Genomic DNA, 18818 nt, shown 5'->3' with positions numbered 1-18818 from the left:
GTTTTCTTATTTTTCTTCTTTTATTATTATTTTTTTGGTGATCATGCGAAGGAAGGAGATCGTCCACCGCCAGCAGTCCTTTTGGAAATTTGTTTCGGTCATTTTGATATAAATTATAGCCAGAGTGAAAATTTCCTGTTTCATGTTTGTCCCAAAAGGTGCACTCAAGGGGTCATTTCTATTGATTGCAATTTCACAATGACGTTGATTAACTAACAAATTCGAAAAATATAATTACGACGGGTGAAATAACAACCCGTGTGGCTACGATGTGATCGGAGCAAAAAATGGTCTTTCTATGCACGGCTTCATTCCAAAGCAGACCAATTTAGTGCTTTGAGCTTTCAAAGTTCCTTGTCATATTTAAATATCAAGACATTCAATTATGTTGTCCAAAGTGCAAGATGCCATATAATTAAGTCTTAGTCATAGATTTTATCATAAAATTATCCTTTTTGAGTGATACATTAGGCATGAGCAGGGCAAAAATAATGAGTAACAGTGAAGAGGAATACATTCATTTTATTGACGAAGAATGTTACATATAAGGTGATTACAAGATGGAGAAGAAGATGCCCGATTACAGATTAGTTTATTCAACTTGTATCCCTCTAACCTCTGTTTGTTGGTTGCCAATATCGATGGATAGATCTTCTATAATGTTGGAGTTAGCTAGGGGTGAACGAGTTCAAGCTGGCTTAACGAGTCGAACTCGAATTTATGGGTCGGGAGGTCGACTCGTTCAAATAATCGAGTTGAGTTTGAGCTCAACACGTAACTGCCAAGTCGAGTTCGAGCCTTAATTGAGTTTGTCGAGAATTAATCAAGTCGATATATTCAAACGAGTTTACGAGTTTGTCGAGCCTTAATCGAGTCGAGCTTGAACTCAACATGCAACGATGAATATCGATTCTATTCAAACGAGTTTGTCGAGCCTTAATCAAGTTGAGCTCGAGCTGAACACATAACTACCGAGTCGAGTTGAAGCTGCTTCCATCGAGCTATTCACGAGCTCGAGCCCAATCGAGCTTGAGGTTTTATTAGTCGAGCAAAGTTTGAGGTAACGGAACTCGGGCTCAACTCGTCTCATGTTCACCCCTAGAGATAGCTTTCTCTATAATGTTGGTTTATGGTTTTCTCTTGAGTTCTCCCTATGTTGGTGGTAATAGAAGTCTCCAAGCTTACCCATACACTTTTTCAACAAATCTCCACCATGGCTAGATAAATTGGCTCAGGGCCAAAGTGAAGGTAGGGGCTGAATAGGCCTTGGCCCCACCTCAATTTTTTTTAAAAAAAAATTGCATATAAATTTTTAAAAATGTTAGTTGTTTTATATAGAAAATTTAAAAAATGATATTTCGGCTCTAGTCAAAACTTTAAAACTTTAATTTGGCATGCCTCATGAAAAAATTCTATCTCCGCCCCTTAATTAGCTCTTTCGATGTGTAAGGATGGCCAGCTAGGCTAGTGTAACATTCAAACTTGTTTTAGTCCATCTCATTCTTCTTGAAGTCTTACTGTCCATAATCTAGACTTGAAATGGTGTGAGCACACTTTGTGGGTTCATTTCCATCACTTGTTTCTTTCATACATAAGCAAAGCCACATTCAATACACATTGGTGGTGGCAGAATAGTGCACCTCGTTCTGCTTCAAACAATGGAATATGGTTCTTCTTTTTCGCATATGTTTCACTCTCAAATTGGTTTTTCATACAAGACTTGGTTTGCAATCTAGCTGAGGAGAATGACTAGGCATCCGGTTGGGTGATAGGTGATAAATTGTTTGTCAAGCAATATATTTCAAATTCATAAAAAAATTACATTTCTTTCACTAATAATATGACTTTTGGCATCACAGTACTGGAACCTGTGTCTTTGTGTCCCTGATACATAGATGAAAAGTTTACATTTCTTGGCTTGATGCTCAAGCTTTCTTTTATTGGAATTTACATACTCAATGCATCCAAGAATTCTTCGGGTGAGAATAGTCAAGATGCTCTTACCAGACCATACCTCTTTTGGAGGTTTATAACGTAAGGGTGCAGAAAGAGAGCGAGTTATCAGATTATGCTCCTTTAGATACCATCTCTGCCTAAAACTCTTTGTTGAGATTGACATTTAGCAGCATGTTCGAGCGAGTTCAATTCATATGCTCGACTACTCCATTTTTGTTAAGACATTTTGTTTGTTTAAGCAAGGGACCGTACATACCACAAATTTTAGATCAGCCTTAGATGCAGTGCAGGGAAGAAGCCACCATAAATGTTTTGTGAGGCAGACCGAATTAAAGTTTCTAAATTTTGACTGAAGCCGAAATATCATTTTTTTCAAAATTTTTATATAGAACAAGTGAAATTTTATAAGTTTAATCAACTTGATTTGTTACGAGCCAAATACCCAACTATGCCCATAACGCCCCCCCTGCGTGACATATTGCCCCCACGAGCCGCATCTTATTTTATAGGTTTAGTTCACTTGGATTTGCTAGTGCCCAACTCTAATTGCATGTATTATTTCTTTTTTTGTTGTAAATATTCACCTCTAGCCAAATATACTGCCTTAGTGAACCTCATAACCAAGCCACAAATTAGAGTGAGTCGGCGGCTGACACCACTTAGGACCCGTGTACCGAGAAAGGCGCTCGGGGGAAAATTAGAGAAATTGGAACAAGCGCATCGAACGTGGGAAAATAGTTGTCTACGATACCCAAAATGGTTGTGTTGCCCGTTAAGATTTTACGGGAAATGTCCATGTGATGCAAATGGATGGTTGAGAGAAAAATGTAAGAATTAATATAACATGACAAAAGTACCTATCACATTTTCCTCTTTCTTTTTTCTCTTAACCGTCCATCATGAATTAAATAGCCTGGTTAGATGGCGGGCAGTTTGTCCCTTAACACTGCCAAGTAAGGCCCTAACAAACATGATCAGTTTGAGAGCTAGAAAAGGAGATTTCTTTTTTTTTTTTGGTCAGAAAATTTTAAGAATTTCATATCAACGCGGTTTTATTATGTTAAGGATATTATGTTAAAGATAAGATTGTTTTCTAGGTTATAGTTGTCTTACGATGATCAAATATTGATGGTGCTCAGGCTAACATCGTTTTAACAAAGTGGCATTATACGATAAGTGTGAAACATGTGAGTTAGTAGACACCGACTCCTTTTTAATTCGATGATGGATCAACTATCAGCTACTGAGCTACATGGCAATACAATTTTTTCCTTCTACCAAAACATTGATTCTTCATGATATATATATATATATACACATGGGAAGTCTGCTAACTTGTTTCTATTGCTTTTTAAATTGATGAAGGAAATCGAAGGTCTATTGCACCAGATCCAATAATGCTTAGGTTCAAAGCGAAAATTTGCAATATGGAAGACCAACATTCTATTCACACCAACGCATATGTCCTAGCAGCCAGATATGAGAAAAATTACTTGACAGATGCTTTTACATGTAAAAACTACATCCTGTATGGATCTAGATCCAAATAAGACTGAATTAATAATGCTCCAAATAAGGTTGAATTTGGACAGATGTAGAGAAACTTAAATATAATCAGGAATGCATTTTGGAGCTTGCATGTACACTTCAAGTCTAACTACAACGACTCTATCGAAAAGAAAATTCTGAAAGCATAAAAATATGTATTCCCATATGGCATGATATAATGGTAGAAGAAGAACAATAGCAAATTTTATCAAAAACATCATAAATTTCAAAAGAAACATGTAACTATGCACTCTGAGGGACAATTCTTAGTTATATTTATACACTGTTTGTATTGAGAAAATGAGTTAAACCAGTCCCAATTTTGAAACTGTTTTTTCAGGTCTCCCTTTCTCAGGATCCACCAATTTTATGGAGAGAGAGAGAGAGAGAGAGAGAGAGAGAGAGAGAATCATGTGTATGCGTGCATGGGGATGAATGTGAAAATTTGAAAAAATAAAAAATCTAGAAAAAAACGTATTATTTAACACTTTTAACATAAATAGAATAACAATCTATTCTGTTTTGAGCTGGGATAAGTCGACGCGTGCACTAGGGCTTTGACAAATTTGCTTCATTACTTCACATAAATCTAGTGATAGTCATATAAGATCGCATTTTGTGTCCCTTTGAGTGATTACTCTGCGTTTATCGGTGAGGCCATTTTGTGCGTTTGGAACTAGTTGCCCCTGAGCTGGACAATCTGGGAAAACGGAACAAACGAATCAAACACGGGATAATAATTCTCGGCGATTCCGGAAATGGTTTTCTTGCCCGTCAAGCTGCTCACTTCTTGATCGTGGACGCTCACCCCACCGGTCCTTCCGTCGACGAAGACCCTGCGTGGCTGCGTCAGAAGGTGCTGCCGAGGACGTCGCTGTGACCTGCATTGCTGCTGAAGACGCTGCTTCAGAAACTTCCGTTGCTGCAAAGGTACGCGCACTCTATGATCTCCTCTCCTTCTTTCCGTCTTCTCCTTCTTCTTTGTCTCTCCTCCGATCAGATCCAGTGAGGTTGATCTGCGGCCCCCTCCATCCTCCTCAATTAGCTCCAGAGAACCCTGAGTCGAGCCGAGGCTACTAACGACTCTCTTCTCCACCTTCTTCCCTACAACGGCCGCCCACCCTTCTCTGCCACAGGAAAGGGTTTCTGGGGATAAAATCCATACACCGCGTCTATGCTATTTCCTTCTTTTTAAGAGAAAGGTAGAGGGAGTACTGAATCTGAATTACCATTGCTGCTCTGCTTTTCTCTGATGTACCTCTTCTCTTCTTTTCTTTTTTTTCACCCTTCCGTTGGATGCATAATTTGGGATTTTTTCTTTCATTTTTTAGCCTCTTTGGAGTTTACGGACTGATTCATTTTTCCTTTCTGTAATGTTCTATGCGTCCTGGTTGTTGATCATGGCCTTTATGTATTTTTTGCTTTTGCAACCAAATGATCTCCAACAGTCTTAAATTACTGAAAACAAACCTCCAAATCGAGTGTTCTCAAGGTTGTTCATTTGTCTTCATGAACGAATCTTTCGTTGACTACTAACAGGTTCTTGTAATGACATTATGTCTGTGTTCTGTAATTTCAACTAGCAAGCTTTGGGACCTTGCTGCAGCGTTCATCCCAACAATAATACAAATACTTAATCATATAAATGGAGCATGTAATAACCAGGGCAAACATTACTTTTTGGTAATCGATCTGAATAGAAGTCTTTTTATAAATAGTGGTAGTTTATGTTGCCCACACTTATCACATGGTGTATAGAAGGCCTCTGCAGTGAGGCAAAATGAAGAAGTTATTCAACTGAAATCCAGTAAACTGTAATAAATTCGTCCAAGAGATATACCTCAGTGAGAGAGATGCAGCAAAACAGTAGTAATGAAAATCAGAAATTGGTTGAGAATCTTGAGACTTGGAAAAGAAACAGGAAAACAAACTCAAAATAGTAAAAGCATGAAAGTAAACAGGCAAAAATACACTAAATAAGATAACATAGACTAGTTCTCAGCCCGAATGACAATGCTGTTGGCTTTCTTCCTTCATGATTCGTTGAGGCAATGAGTTTCACTAATCTGATGAGCTTGTGTTTCTCACAAGATGTACTCATGCAATCATCGGATAAATATCAAGGCCCCAAACTCCCACAAAAGAAATGCCAATAATTTGCTGTTCCCAAAACCGCAAAAAGAAAAAAGAAAAAAAAAACACCTACATCCGATATACACCCAATAAAGTCAGATGAAGAAGAAGCAAAATCATTAAACAGAAGCAACAAGATACCAAAGCATTTTGTCAAATCCATATCGACATCAAGTAAAAAACCAAAAACCCCGACACTAGAGGCTTCACCAAATAAATGACGAATCCCAGCAAGAAAACACAAGCAGCAACTTCAGCCCCTTACCATCTCAAAGGAGCAACAGCAGAAAAATTTGGAAGAAATATGATATGCAGTCACAAGCCTATGCAAGAACTCAGATGCACATATACCAATGAAAGAAAGAATGATAGAGAATAAGCGAGAGGTAGAGAGAGACAGAAGAAATCAGCAACAAATGCTGAAGATCACCTATTCAAGCTCCAACAGAGAGAGGGGGTTCAAGAAATGGCAGAAGCAAGAGATGTAGAGAGAAGGGGGTGGTGGTGGAGGGACCAGGAGAGAGGAAACAAACATACCTGGCGATGTTTATTTCGTAGTGCTGCTGTGAGCTGTGCAAGCTGCTGTGACAATAGTGCAAAGAGATGTGGGGAGAAAAAGAAGAAGCTCTAGCAGACAAAATTTAATCCCTGAAAAGTAGTTACACCTCTCTAGGTGTGAGCCTACTAGAACACCGTGAAAATAAGCCCATATTCGATGATAACAAGTGGATCCTTTTCCAGCATTTTGCTGGGCTGTCCTCTTCCTTGAATTTTGACAATAGAATTGCAATTCTCTCTCTCTCTCTCACTGAATGAGCACTCCATCAATTTTAGAGAAGTCTTCTCCACTATTAGGCCATTGATTCTTGCCTAATAGGTTATATACGTGACTCTAAAAGGGAACTTTTTTTTTTCACAATTAAGCTATTGGTTCTTTTATTATCTTCATGTTTCTAAAAGGAAATTTCTTTAGAAGTTTCAGTTTCTTTTGTAATTGGTCTTCTCTTGCATGCTCCTTGTAGCTACTAATTAACTGATTTCTTCCTTGAAGTTCCCATTTAGTTATTTTTCGGAATCCTTATCCTTTGGCAACTCTTTGAGTCATTATCATGTTAATTTTATGTGCATTGGTATTTATATCTTGTTGTCATTGTTTTCTTTTTGTTGTGATAATGCAGGTAATTTAGTGCAAGGCCTCCATATAACAAATTAATAATGGTACTTCATATCCACCAACTCAAACCAATATTGTCTTTTTTGTCATGTATGTGAGAAACTGATATAGATGTGTTGGTTACTGGTTCTATGTAAGAACTTGTGTTGGCAACATATTCCTTGCCATGGTGTTTATTTTTTAATATTTTTTAATTTTTATTACTTGGTACGTCACCTGTGCACCATTTGTACTGCCAAAAGTGTCCTTTGGTCCATATCCACGAGTTCCTCGGGGTGTTTGGGTTTCCTTATTCAATGGTATTATTTTTTTGTTCATGTTTAGATTCAAACATTCAAAATAATGGTGTTTTACTGATCAAATTAATTCAATAAGGTTGACAATGGTACATATTGGGGATAAATATGTGAGTGAGAACAATGTGGTGTATTTGCAGTTAAATATCTGAACGTTATATGTCAAATTAATTAATATGCTTGCATTTTATCTACCATGTTGGATCTTATGTTTGTGGATTTTTTCTTTTTCTTTTTCCTTTTTGAGATGTACTTTTTCTCCACTTAGTCTAAGGTTGTTACTTTGACCTTTTATTGGTTCTTTGTGTGCTAGTAATGCCGATTTTTTGGGTTATTATCACCTGGATAAGGCTTTGAGATGTCATTTTCCTGATTGAGTTGCTTGGAAAACTGGCACCAGGTGATAAGTGGGAACTTTGACGTGTCTATGGGAAGAATAATTAAACAAAGTTGCTGTTATTTTCACCTTATGGATGCTTGATCTGCATTGATTTGTAATTGGCTCTGGAATTATATTTGCTCTATTATGCCTCTATTTATTTCTGGCAACCGTTATCTTTGTAAAGTTTTATTCATTTAACTTGTTAACGATTAGGATGTTCTGGTTCCAGTTTTCTATAGTACTTGCTGATGCTTCCTCATCTGTGTTTTTAAGTCGTGGTTTTATGGGACATCTAATCTATGTGCTGCTCCAATGTAAATTTATTTTATTTGGTTTCTGAGGATATTTCTAATAGTGTGCTGTTCTTTCTCTTAGAACTACATTGTAGGAGCATTCAAGCCGCCATGTAACATCTTTATCAGGTTTGCTGATGGAAGAACACGTAAGCAGGTAATGATTGCTTGCATCTTTGGATGTTCTTGAAGTAGGCTCTTTCGCGGTTATTCTGAGCTGGGAAATCCAATGTCTTTTCAGAGGATGAGACTATTTGGTAGCAGAAGGGAGAGTCTGTAATGGTGCTCTTTGCTAAATCTTTCTGGCTTCAGCAAACCTCTGCACTTTATATATATATATATATATATATATATATACATATAAATATATATATATATATATTTATATGTATTCATATATGTATATATGTATGTATGTATAAGCTGGCATATAATAATGTGATTTAGAGGACATTATTTGGCAGCACAAGAAATCGAGAGACTGTAATGGAGCTCTTGCTAAATCTTTCTGATTTTCTGCAAACCTCTGTGTTTCGTATGACGCACTTGTCTGCACTGATATATACAATATCTAGATTAATAAAGTATGGAAACTCGTGTCACAAAGGTATAAATTCAGTTAGATGTGCGTTATTTATATACATGTATATACATAATATGAATATGCATGGGTTATTGGATTCCTCCGGCCATTTGTCCATCTGGATGTCTCACACACACAGCCTGGTATGCATTGGGCTGCATGTGTGAGACATCCAGATGGATGGATGGATGGAGGATTTCAACTAGCAATGAAACCATAGAGGTGCAAATAGGTAAGCCAATGATGAAATGTTTAGGTGCCTGATGCTTGTTTGACCATGTCTGGAGAATCTTGTTGTGTCCAAAAATTGCTATATTTATCTGTTAATTGCTGGGAAGTATCGATGTTTGACAATTCTTGTCATCGATGAAGATGGGGGTGCATGGAGAAGGTCTGATTCTTGTGCGTGTCTTCTTTCTGTAGGCTATCATTAAAAAAGAAAATGGCCAAACAGCATCGGTGCCGCTTTTCCAAAGTCAAGAAAATATTGTGGGGGAGGTAACTGCCTTTTCTTGTTGAGAATTTTTTTGTTCTTCTGATGCTTTTAAAGATTTTGTTCTGACTTAGGAGGCTGATTTCATTCTTTGCTGCGATCTGAGCGTGATAGTGAAATTAATGCAGGTTTCTATCGAACCAGTTCCAGGAAAGAAGGTTGAACACAATGGTGTAAAAATTGAGCTTCTTGGGCAAATAGGTTGACTATCTTTGATGTGTCTTGATTGCTGTAAATTTGTTGCCACAACTTTGTAGTCTTTATCTGCACATGTTCTTTCTTTGATAAGATATTGTGGTTGATATGCTCTGAGGGTTCAGAATTCTGACATATCTCAATCGTGTTAACATGCATATACATCCTCATAGGTGTGCCTTGTTTACATCTCTGCAATAAAATGTGATGGCAAGTAATTCCTTCATCTATTTGTTCATTATTTTCTGTTGAATTTTATTTCACTCCAAGTTCAAATAATAACCAGTATTGATGAAGCTGCATAATATTGGAAAGTAATTGTAGGGTTCGCTATTATGTTTGCACAATCAGGAGTTACTTGGAGGTATTATGTTTCCCGAAATAGAAGCCAATTATTATCAACAGTCTTTATTCCTTTCCTCTTTTTTCCATTCATCTTCTTCTCACTTTCTCTCAATTTTAGTTGTTCCTCTCTAGCCACCCTGGTATACCGGTTTCTATAGTGTTTGTTTTACTATTTTGGGCAGGTTAATGTCGAAGAAGGGTTAGAACAAGTTTGATATCAAAGCCAGGTCACGGGATGGATGATAATATAATAAGGAAAGAAGGGATGGCATCATACCAGTGCTCAACAACTATAACAAACAAGTGGAGGACATGCAATGACATTTAGAGGAAAGAACCAAAACTCTAGACAGTCAAAACAGGAGCACAGTTAGGGAATTGGGGACCATCAATCTAAGTGGTGGAACAATTCTACTGGGTTAGAAAGAGTTGAAGCAGATGATGCTGCAGCTCCTTGCATCGTCCATAACACAGGAAAGATTGAGGGGAAATCACAAAATAGGAGCACCCTGATTGTCGATGCGAGGGGCAATATTGCAACCAAGCACAGCAGGGCTGCACTCTCAATTGCAATATGTTACAACGACATATGTAAGTGAAGTATGGACGCAAGACAAGTAACGACCCCAATTTCTCTTTCCTTAAATTAATAGTGAAGACCTAATTAGCTGTGTGTTTAGAGTCGTGCATTTCCTTTTGGCGTATTAGTTGGTTGCCATTCACTAGTGGGTGAGGCTGATGGCATTGCATCTCAAAAGAGATGCCTTTTGGTGGTTCAGGTTGTGCGATATTCAGCATTGCTACCAACATGGTTACATTTCTTGAGAGTCTTTACTATCTGGTTCATGCTGTTGAGGTTCGCCAAGATCAAGCAAACAGAGTTAGCTAAGAAGTTACAAGCCAACTTTGAGGAAGTTGGCAGTATGATAGTGGAGATGGAAGTACTAGTTGAAGCTGTTTTGGGGAAAAGGGTTGGGAGTTAGGGCTTAAAGACGATATTGAGATAGAGATCCAGTCTTCTTGTCCATATGACCTGTTGCGGTGCTTAAAGCTGGTGATAATCACCAAGGGCAAGGTCAAGATGACAGGCAATTGGCGAAAAGATGTCAGACCAAATAGGATGTCACCTAGAAAGGGATGACAGAGAGCAAGGTAGACCCAAATTGCATAAAAGAGAAGAGCAAACTTGTTTCACACATTGGCTAGAGCAAACTTGTTTCACACATTGGCTAGAGCAAACTTGTTTCACACATTGGCTAGAGCAAACATGTTTCATGCCAGTGGCTAGCCGAGAAGATTAACAGCAAGCTAGTCAAATCCTAGTGGATGCAGAGTCGAGCCATAGTTTTATTTGTTGGAAGACAACAAAGAAAAGTGGATGTAGCATAACTCAACAAATAACTTTGATATGGTGGTTGAGTTGACATGTTAAGATGTGAGGAGAGATGTCCTCAATTTAGGTTGGAAATGCAGAGGAGCCAGTTTACTGTTGATTTATTTGTGTTACCCATGCAAGGTGCAGAGATAGCAGTTGAGGCCCAGTAGCTCTGCATGCTGGAGAAGGTTCCCTTGGGTTTTAATAGAATGTTGATATAGTTCAATTTTAAAGGGAAGGGGATAAGACTCTAGGCTCAGTTGGGATTGTTGTCTAGGGTGTCTCAGATGTGCAGCTATGGTGATGCTCAGCGTGGATGACGGTGGGTTCTTATTGTCACAAATATTTATTTGAAGAAAAAGTGATAGATACGTTAAATATAAGTCAGCCGTATTAAACGTCAATAAAACAATGCGTCTTTTTTAAAAAATGTCAGAAAATGAAAAACGCAAAAAATATGCATTTTGTTTGTGCCTTTTTTGTGTTTTTTTTACTGGATATTAGATTTTCTTTTTAGGTGTTCAGCCAAATGATGAGTTTATATGCATTTTGTTCGTGCCTTTTTTGTGTTTTTTTACTGGACGTTAGATTTTCTTTTTAGGTGTTCAGCCAAATGATGAGTTTCTATCTTTTAAATGTATTAAAGAAGAGAGAGATGATTAACCAGAAAATTAAGCATAATAAAGAAGAGAGAGTGCTGAAAGGTGCATGTAGTAATGAAGATTAATCATGTAATAAAGAGGAGAGAGAGATGGTTTACAGAAAATTAGATGCAATAAAGAAGAGAGGGAGAGAGAGCCCAGCTGCTCCTACGAAACCCCTTACCCGTAGCACTAACTCCTCCATTAACCCAGCCTTCATATCTTGCGATTGAGTAAATTGGGTCTAGCATGGAGACCAACCAAATTTATTATTTCGTAAATCTTGCATATGGCTATTATTTGCTTTTAGTATACTACTTTTCACCTACATCCTATCATGTTTATGATTTTATCTACTCATTTTTCAAAGTCTTATTATTAGTTTTTTTTATTTGTTTTACTTTTACCTAATTTTTAGGATTTTTTAATTTATTAAAAATTTTCCCAAGATATATAATTTTGCCGTATTATACCCAAAAAATAACTCTCCGTATAATACCCGTATGTGACAATGGTTCTTACTGAGACAAGTAGAGGAGCAGTCCAACAGATAAGAGGTTGGGATTGTGGTCCAGGGTGTCTTAGATGCGGCAGCTATGGTGATGCTCAGGGTGGATGACAGTGGGTTCTTACTGAGACAAGTAGAGGAGCAGTCCAACAGATAAGGAGGTTGGCTGCTGAATTTTCAGGCTGAATGGAGTTCCTTGGGGAGTTATGGCCTTTCTATGGAGCTTACTGTGGTTCAAAGGGCCATTAACCAGATTCAGCAGGGTACTTGCCAAGGAGGCCGAGAAGGGCCAGCACTGGGCTGATTAAGGCTGGCTAAGGAGGTTGCCAGGAAGAACTGCATTAGGCACCCTTTATATGGCAGGTTGATCATGCGCGATGCATCCCATCCACATCCAGTCTGAGTGTGTTGTGCCTGTTCAGGTGCTTTAGCTCTTTGGGCATGCCCTTATCACACATGATGGAGTAGAGGATTTAGGGGATTGATAGAGGATCATTAGAAACCACAACAAAGCTGTAGAATTATGGGTAGTTATTGAATAGTGAATAGTTGAGTCAAAACGCAGGGACTCTAGTTTAGATGGTTCACAATTTGCTCAGCAATAAAGCTGGGCATTTCTGATCCAGTTATCCATGTCCATTGGTCTTTAGTTGTTTATGTGCTTTATGAGTTTGTGCCATCTTTTGTTAATTTTGCAGTTCTATTCTTCAATGTAGGTTCTCTACATCTTTTGTCTGCATTTGGCTTAATAGTGATAGTTCATTTTCTCTTTTGTGCTTGGAGTTCATTGCTTGACCAATTTCTCTGTTTCACTAACAGAGCTCTATTTTGACCGTGGCAACTTTTATGACTTCACATCATTGGGTAAGTACCATGAACTTGAAGTTGGTTTTAATATTTATAATGATGGCGCATGTCATTATTATTCCAAACCATGAGCAAAACATCATTAAGAAAAAGTGAATAAAGTTATTTTGGCATCAACTACTGTGTTTTTGCTTCTATGGTCCTTAAGAATATGCTTTGACCTATGCATACTTTCTTTTGCAGATTTTTACTCTCTCTCTCTCTCTCTCTTATGTATCCAGCTGCATAATGAACCAGGCCTCTCCTAAAAAATTTTTACAGTTAGCATGGAATAGTTTCATCTTTTGAATATTTTTGGATACGAATTGGCTGTGGTTTACTTTATTCTGTGCATGTGTTTGTTGGTAACCTAGTCTTCATTGCGATAGACTATTGATGCATTGGGCTTCTGCAAATGTGAGCCAGTGTATGTGGTCCAAAGGCTAAATCCCAAAATCTGGATCTTTTCTTTGTTATTAATACATCTTGTCTGTTATTATGGATTTTTTTCCAAATGTATTTTGCATAAGCATGTGTTTTATCTTGTCTTTTTTAATTTTCATTGTCATCCTTTTTATCATTAACTAAAGTTTGATGATGTGAACTCCTTTAAGTGTCATTTGGGAAGATTCAGCCTAAAAATCCAGAGTTTTCTCAGTCCACAGGAAATAGGGGATGGTTGAATTGGCTGTCTTTCAATTGGTTTGAAAACATAAGGTTTCATTTCTTTTCATACTTAAGGTGCTTATTTTCCATTTGCAGTGCGGGAATTGGATGTTCCTGGTGAAATCTATGAAAAGAAAACGTATCCATTTGAGTTCTCCACTGTTGAAATGCCATATGAGTCCTACAATGGAGTAAATGTGAGACTCAGGTATGTTTCTGACTCTTGCCTCGTGACTTGAACTGAACAATCCTGGTTTCTTTGCTGGTAGAGTTCCCTTGCAAATTTGTTCTGAATGACAGATGGTGTAACCAACTTATTAGACCAGAAAAATATGGCTTTTATTCTTCCAAACCACTGGCCTCGTCTACATTTTTGCACCTAATGAATCTTATATTGTGTATTTGATAAGGAATTTCATTAGTACATTCATTTTCTTTGTCTAGTGTTGCTAGAGGATACTTTGGTAGGCAAGCTTAATGTCAGAGTATTGGCCATTGGACATGTGGTGGAGCAGCATTGATTTTTCAAAGTACAGGAGTTTATTGCTATTTTTCTTTGGCTTTGTTCTTATTACCATGTTGTTTGTACTTGTATCAGTAACCACTCAACAAACTGGAATCCTTTTTGATGTTTCAGTAGCTTCATTTGCAATGTGCATTTTGCCTCGAGTAAGCATAAAATGTTTCATTTTAATGAGTATCTGTTGCAAATTTGCAGGTATATTCTGAAAGTGACCGTCAGTCGTAACTATGTCAGTAACATTGTTGAATACCAGGATTTTTGGGTAACTTGTCTTTCTCTTGTTACTTTTAAGTTTTAACTCTTATTGGGGCTAAGTTGCATAATTGGATTTGCAAGTCAAATTTCAGATTTAAGTGAGAACCACATTGAACAAAAAATTAATTGTTTCCTTAAGCAATTTATTTCATGTACTTCATAAGCGGATGCTTTAATTATTTATAATTTTGGCCGTTTTAGCATTTTGTTCTTTTCCTTTACTGGCATTCAAGAGTATAGTATGATATTCTTATATCATAATTCAAATTATGGCTAAGCAATTAGTCTTCAGTTCCAGAAACATTGTTCATGACAATGTAAACTTTAACTCCATAGCTGTGTCATATGGACACTCCTACAAGGTTGCTGCATCATTGTTGATGCAGGGGGACATGGATGTGGCTCTAGGCGTGGCTTGAAAGTGGTCTATGTATAGCTGATAAACACACCAACGTTCACTTTTGACCAATATTAGAGAGTCAAATTTGACAATTTCAATTTTTGAGGGGAAAAAAGGTCGTTTGTTATGTATTATAATGTTATTATCTCATACAGTAGAATGTTGTCTTAGTATTTACTATTTAGTAACTAAAAGTTAAAACTCTTAGCTATTCTTTGATATTTTACTTCCTTGTCACTATTGCCGTTTGCAAAATTTGATTGTTCTAGTTGTAAATTGTGAATCATGATGCTTTGGTTTCAACAAGTGAATCAACTTTTATCGTTTAAAAAGTATCTAACATATTGGTGACCATATTATTAGAAAAGCCAGACAAATTGCAGTGAATGATATTGATGGCCATATTTTGTTGTGTACTATTTGCAGTCGTTATGAATGCTCATAGCTCTTTCCCTTATTAAAAGCTCAAATGGCCCTTTTTGGTACAAATTGGTCTTTACAGTAATGTATTATAATGCAGCAAATTATATAGTCCGTCATTTTGAATGAGACTTCAAGTACTTTTCCAGCTTTGATAGGATAGATAGTTTTGTCTTGTATAATATTTGCATTCATCCTAGGTTCAAGATGCCATGTTTTTGGATTAACCAATTCAATTTTGGTCTTGTGTAGTTATTCTCTATCAAAAGGGAAAATGGTGCCAACTGTTGAGCTCCTTTTCTCGTCACTAGATGAAAGTTAATTTGGTGTATCCTAAATTGTCAAAAATTGGAGTCTGACATGGGCAATCAATATATAAATGCATATATTTAATGGAGATAGGAAAACATATAAATCTATACAACAAATTTGCATATATTTTTATAAGTCAGGGATTAGTTAATTGACCAACGACTAGTCTGATTGATTGACTAGTTTGGCCAACTAGTAGCTGGTTGGAAGCACTGGTTGGTTGATGACTGACTCGATTGACTAGTTGGACTAGTTATTAGCTGACTAGTGGAGATTCTGTAAAGTGTTGCCTTTTTGTTGCCTTTACAGAGCTGAAATTAGTCGAGTAGCCTGTATTCTTTACAAGTAATTCTATTTGTTTGTTGCTTGGATTTTGTTGCTGTTCTGCTTCTCATCTTATTCCCATTTCAGTTCAGTTTGATTGCCATCTTTCTCTCTCATGTGAACACACAAAGTTACTTGACTATGAATGGCAGAAACTGCCCAAACATGTAATCCATAGTGTGAGATGCATGCACAACTGGCCAACTGTTATTTTTGTAAATTATATGGTTTCCTTTGTATCTGAACTTCACTTGCTTGTTTCTGTATTTTCAGGTGCGCAATTATACCCCATTGCCATCAATTAATAACAGTATCAAGGTTAGTGTCATGGCATTTGTGGTCTAATCTACTAGATATATAGTGATGGATGCCTTCTTTATTGTTCTGGTCAATCAGCCACTAGATTATTGTGCCTCATTATCTGACCGAAAGCAGTAAAATGCACATATAAGTTCAATGTAAGAAATACATTACAATTCTGTGATGCATGGAAATTGGACACACCATTATGGGTGCCACACCCTCATAGTGGATCTTGCTGGTGAGGATGCTCCTGGGGTGTGGCAGTCATTGCCAAAAAAGGAAGGAAAAGGGAGGAATCTGGAGGAGGAGGAGAAGAAAGACGGAAGAGGAAGAGGAGAACTTACCAGCTTGGAGTGGAAGTGGGCATGCATGACTGGCTTAGGGTTTTTATAGGTTTTTGTTTTTTTTAAATCTCTCTTTTATTATCCCCTTGGGCGAAGCTTTTGAAACGGGGATCAATGTATCACTATAGATAGAGAGAGGGTGACAAAATAGGAAATCATTTACAAAGAGGATAACAAGTTGTGACAAATTTACAAAAAGGTTAGAAAATCTGCCGCTGAAGCAACCAAAAAGGAAAAAGAAAGAGTGGAGCCCTGTGCAAAGGAAAGGAGGGGGGGTGTCCCTCTTGACCCCTTTGTTCTCAATGCCCAAGCAGCTATATATATATATCATGGAGTTTTATGTATGTGTGTGTAGTCGTGTCCCCAAGCTCAAATTTTTGGAGATGCTCTCCACCAATGCCATTGCAGACATGTGAATAGTCCTAGAATAAGTGCAAGAACACAAAATATCCTTGCTTCTTAGACAAAACTGAGTATCAACATAGAAAAGTTTGTTATCTCATGCAAGTGCATAACTTTTCATGCTTAAATAGTGGTTAATTTTTCCAGAGCGACAGCTGGTTATGATTATTATTATTGTTATTATCATAATCATCATTTTGCTTGTCCAGATGGAGGTTGGAATTGAGGACTGTCTTCACATAGAATTTGAGTACAGTAAAAGCAAGTAAGCTCCTTTACCTTATTTTTAGATAACAAAGTGCACTTTTATGTGGCTAAGTTAAATAACATGTTTTCTAACCCAGGTATCACCTTAAGGATGTTATTATTGGCAAAATATATTTTCTTCTTGTGAGAATCAAGATTAAGAACATGGAACTTGAGATCAGACGTCGAGAATCTACTGGTTCTGGCCCTAATACTTATGTGGAGACAGAAACTCTTGCAAAATTTGAACTAATGGATGGTGCACCTGTCCGAGGTACGTTTATCATGATCTCTTTTTGCAATATCTTCACGATTACCATACTTCAAGCAAACAGATCTAGGTGCCAAGAGTTAACGTGTAGGTAGCAAACCAAAATCTGCAGTGTGCCTTCATGTCACAATGTATTTTTTCCTTCCCTTCCATGTACCTTATTCTGAAGAAAGCTAGCTATAGGTGTTGGAGATTACGCTGTGAAGTGTGACGTGCATTGCATATGGCAATGACAATTGAATTTAGCTTTGGTTTAACAGCTTTAATACTAATTATATATGTATTTTTGGCTAACTCTTATTTCAGGTGGGCAGTTACTTGTACCAAAAGCTTAATTACAGGAAAAATCTGCACGATGGAAACATTTTGTTTAGCTGATAATCTCAGTAAAACATTGTGAAGTTTTCGAACATGTTCCTGAAATGTGATTGAGATTTTTCGAAGTCTTACCAACAAATGTCAGGTTAATATGATACTTTCACTAGTTTTTACCAAAAAGGATTTTACAAATTCTACTTTTGCTTTTGGTTTCTTTTTGTATTAGCGAACTGTTCTAGTTGTTATTTACTTCATAAGAAAGTACCTCGAAAATCTCATACCCTTTAGGTAAAGTCTTTTTCGTTCTTACTTTTTAAAAGTTCTGAGGCTTATGCTAATGTTTAGAACTTAGAAGTAAAACAAGGTTTTTCAAAAAAACCTAAAAGAAAATGTGAGGGAGATTGACTGATCAAAAGCATGGAGGACAATATGGAGCATGGTCTATATTGAAGTTTATGACCTTCATGGCTCCATCTAAGGGGTTCACTATTCTAAGTCCCAGCGCCTAGTCTATTTCCACATTTTAACACCATTTTAGTAGCCAAAAATGTGAAAATGCTTATAATACCGCACAAGGGGACCTAAGCTGGCATGTTCTCACTTCTGTGCTGAATGTGGACATTTTGTTGAGTAAAGTTGGATATTGTTTTACGATTGAGAAGGTTGTTGTTTCACTGTTTCTTTAATTTACATTTTAAAATCAAAATTACTTATTCTGCAGGGGAATCAATTCCAATTAGGCTGTTTTTGAGTCCATACGAACTTACACCCACATACCGCAACATAAACAACAAATTCAGTGTGAAGTACTATCTGAACCTTGTTCTTGTGGATGAAGAAGATAGAAGATACTTCAAGCAGCAGGAGATTACAGTTTACCGACTTTTGGAGTCCTCTGTATCAAATGAGCAGTCTGGTTTGTCTGTGTGATTTTGTATGCCTCGATTTGGAATTGTTTTTTTCTTTTTTTTTCTCTTTTAGCATCTTTGGTGGTTGTATATTTGTAACGGAGATCTCTCGGGAAATCTGTTCTTGCAAAAGGCAAAACTGAAAGAGATTGGGTTGTCAGTTGAATTTAAGTAGTTGAAGCCGTTGATTGGAACTTCTTCTGAAGAAAGTGTATCATGTGAAATAGAGAATAATGACCCGTACATCAATTCCATGTGAGTGATTTGAGCTTTTTCCTTCGCTGTCTGTGTTATCAAACTTTCCTGTTCTTCTTGTGTTGTAATAGGCAAGCTACATAATAGCCCTATGAGGTTCGAA

General features: G+C 37.1%; 1 protein-coding gene across 1 annotated transcript; it reads left to right on the top strand.

Annotated features, from left to right (window-relative positions):
- Positions 1–4267: 4267 nt before the first annotated feature.
- LOC116254269 (vacuolar protein sorting-associated protein 26A-like) lies at positions 4268–18740 on the top strand. The gene is made up of 12 exons (XM_031629533.2): positions 4268–4434; positions 6816–6855; positions 7865–7939; positions 8789–8863; positions 8987–9059; positions 12742–12786; positions 13531–13642; positions 14153–14219; positions 15942–15986; positions 16927–16982; positions 17062–17237; positions 18274–18740. The coding sequence occupies exons 2-12, from the start codon at positions 6853–6855 to the stop codon at positions 18480–18482; spliced, it is 936 nt and encodes a 311-aa protein (XP_031485393.1). The 5' UTR covers positions 4268–4434; positions 6816–6852; the 3' UTR covers positions 18483–18740.
- The last annotated feature ends 78 nt before the right edge of the window (positions 18741–18818 follow it).

This window comes from Nymphaea colorata, chromosome 5 (genome assembly GCF_008831285.2).
Source record: "Nymphaea colorata isolate Beijing-Zhang1983 chromosome 5, ASM883128v2, whole genome shotgun sequence".
NCBI lineage: Eukaryota > Viridiplantae > Streptophyta > Magnoliopsida > Nymphaeales > Nymphaeaceae > Nymphaea > Nymphaea colorata.
The sequence above is the reverse complement of the archived record's forward strand: the minus strand, read 5'-3'. Positions and strand labels throughout refer to the sequence as shown.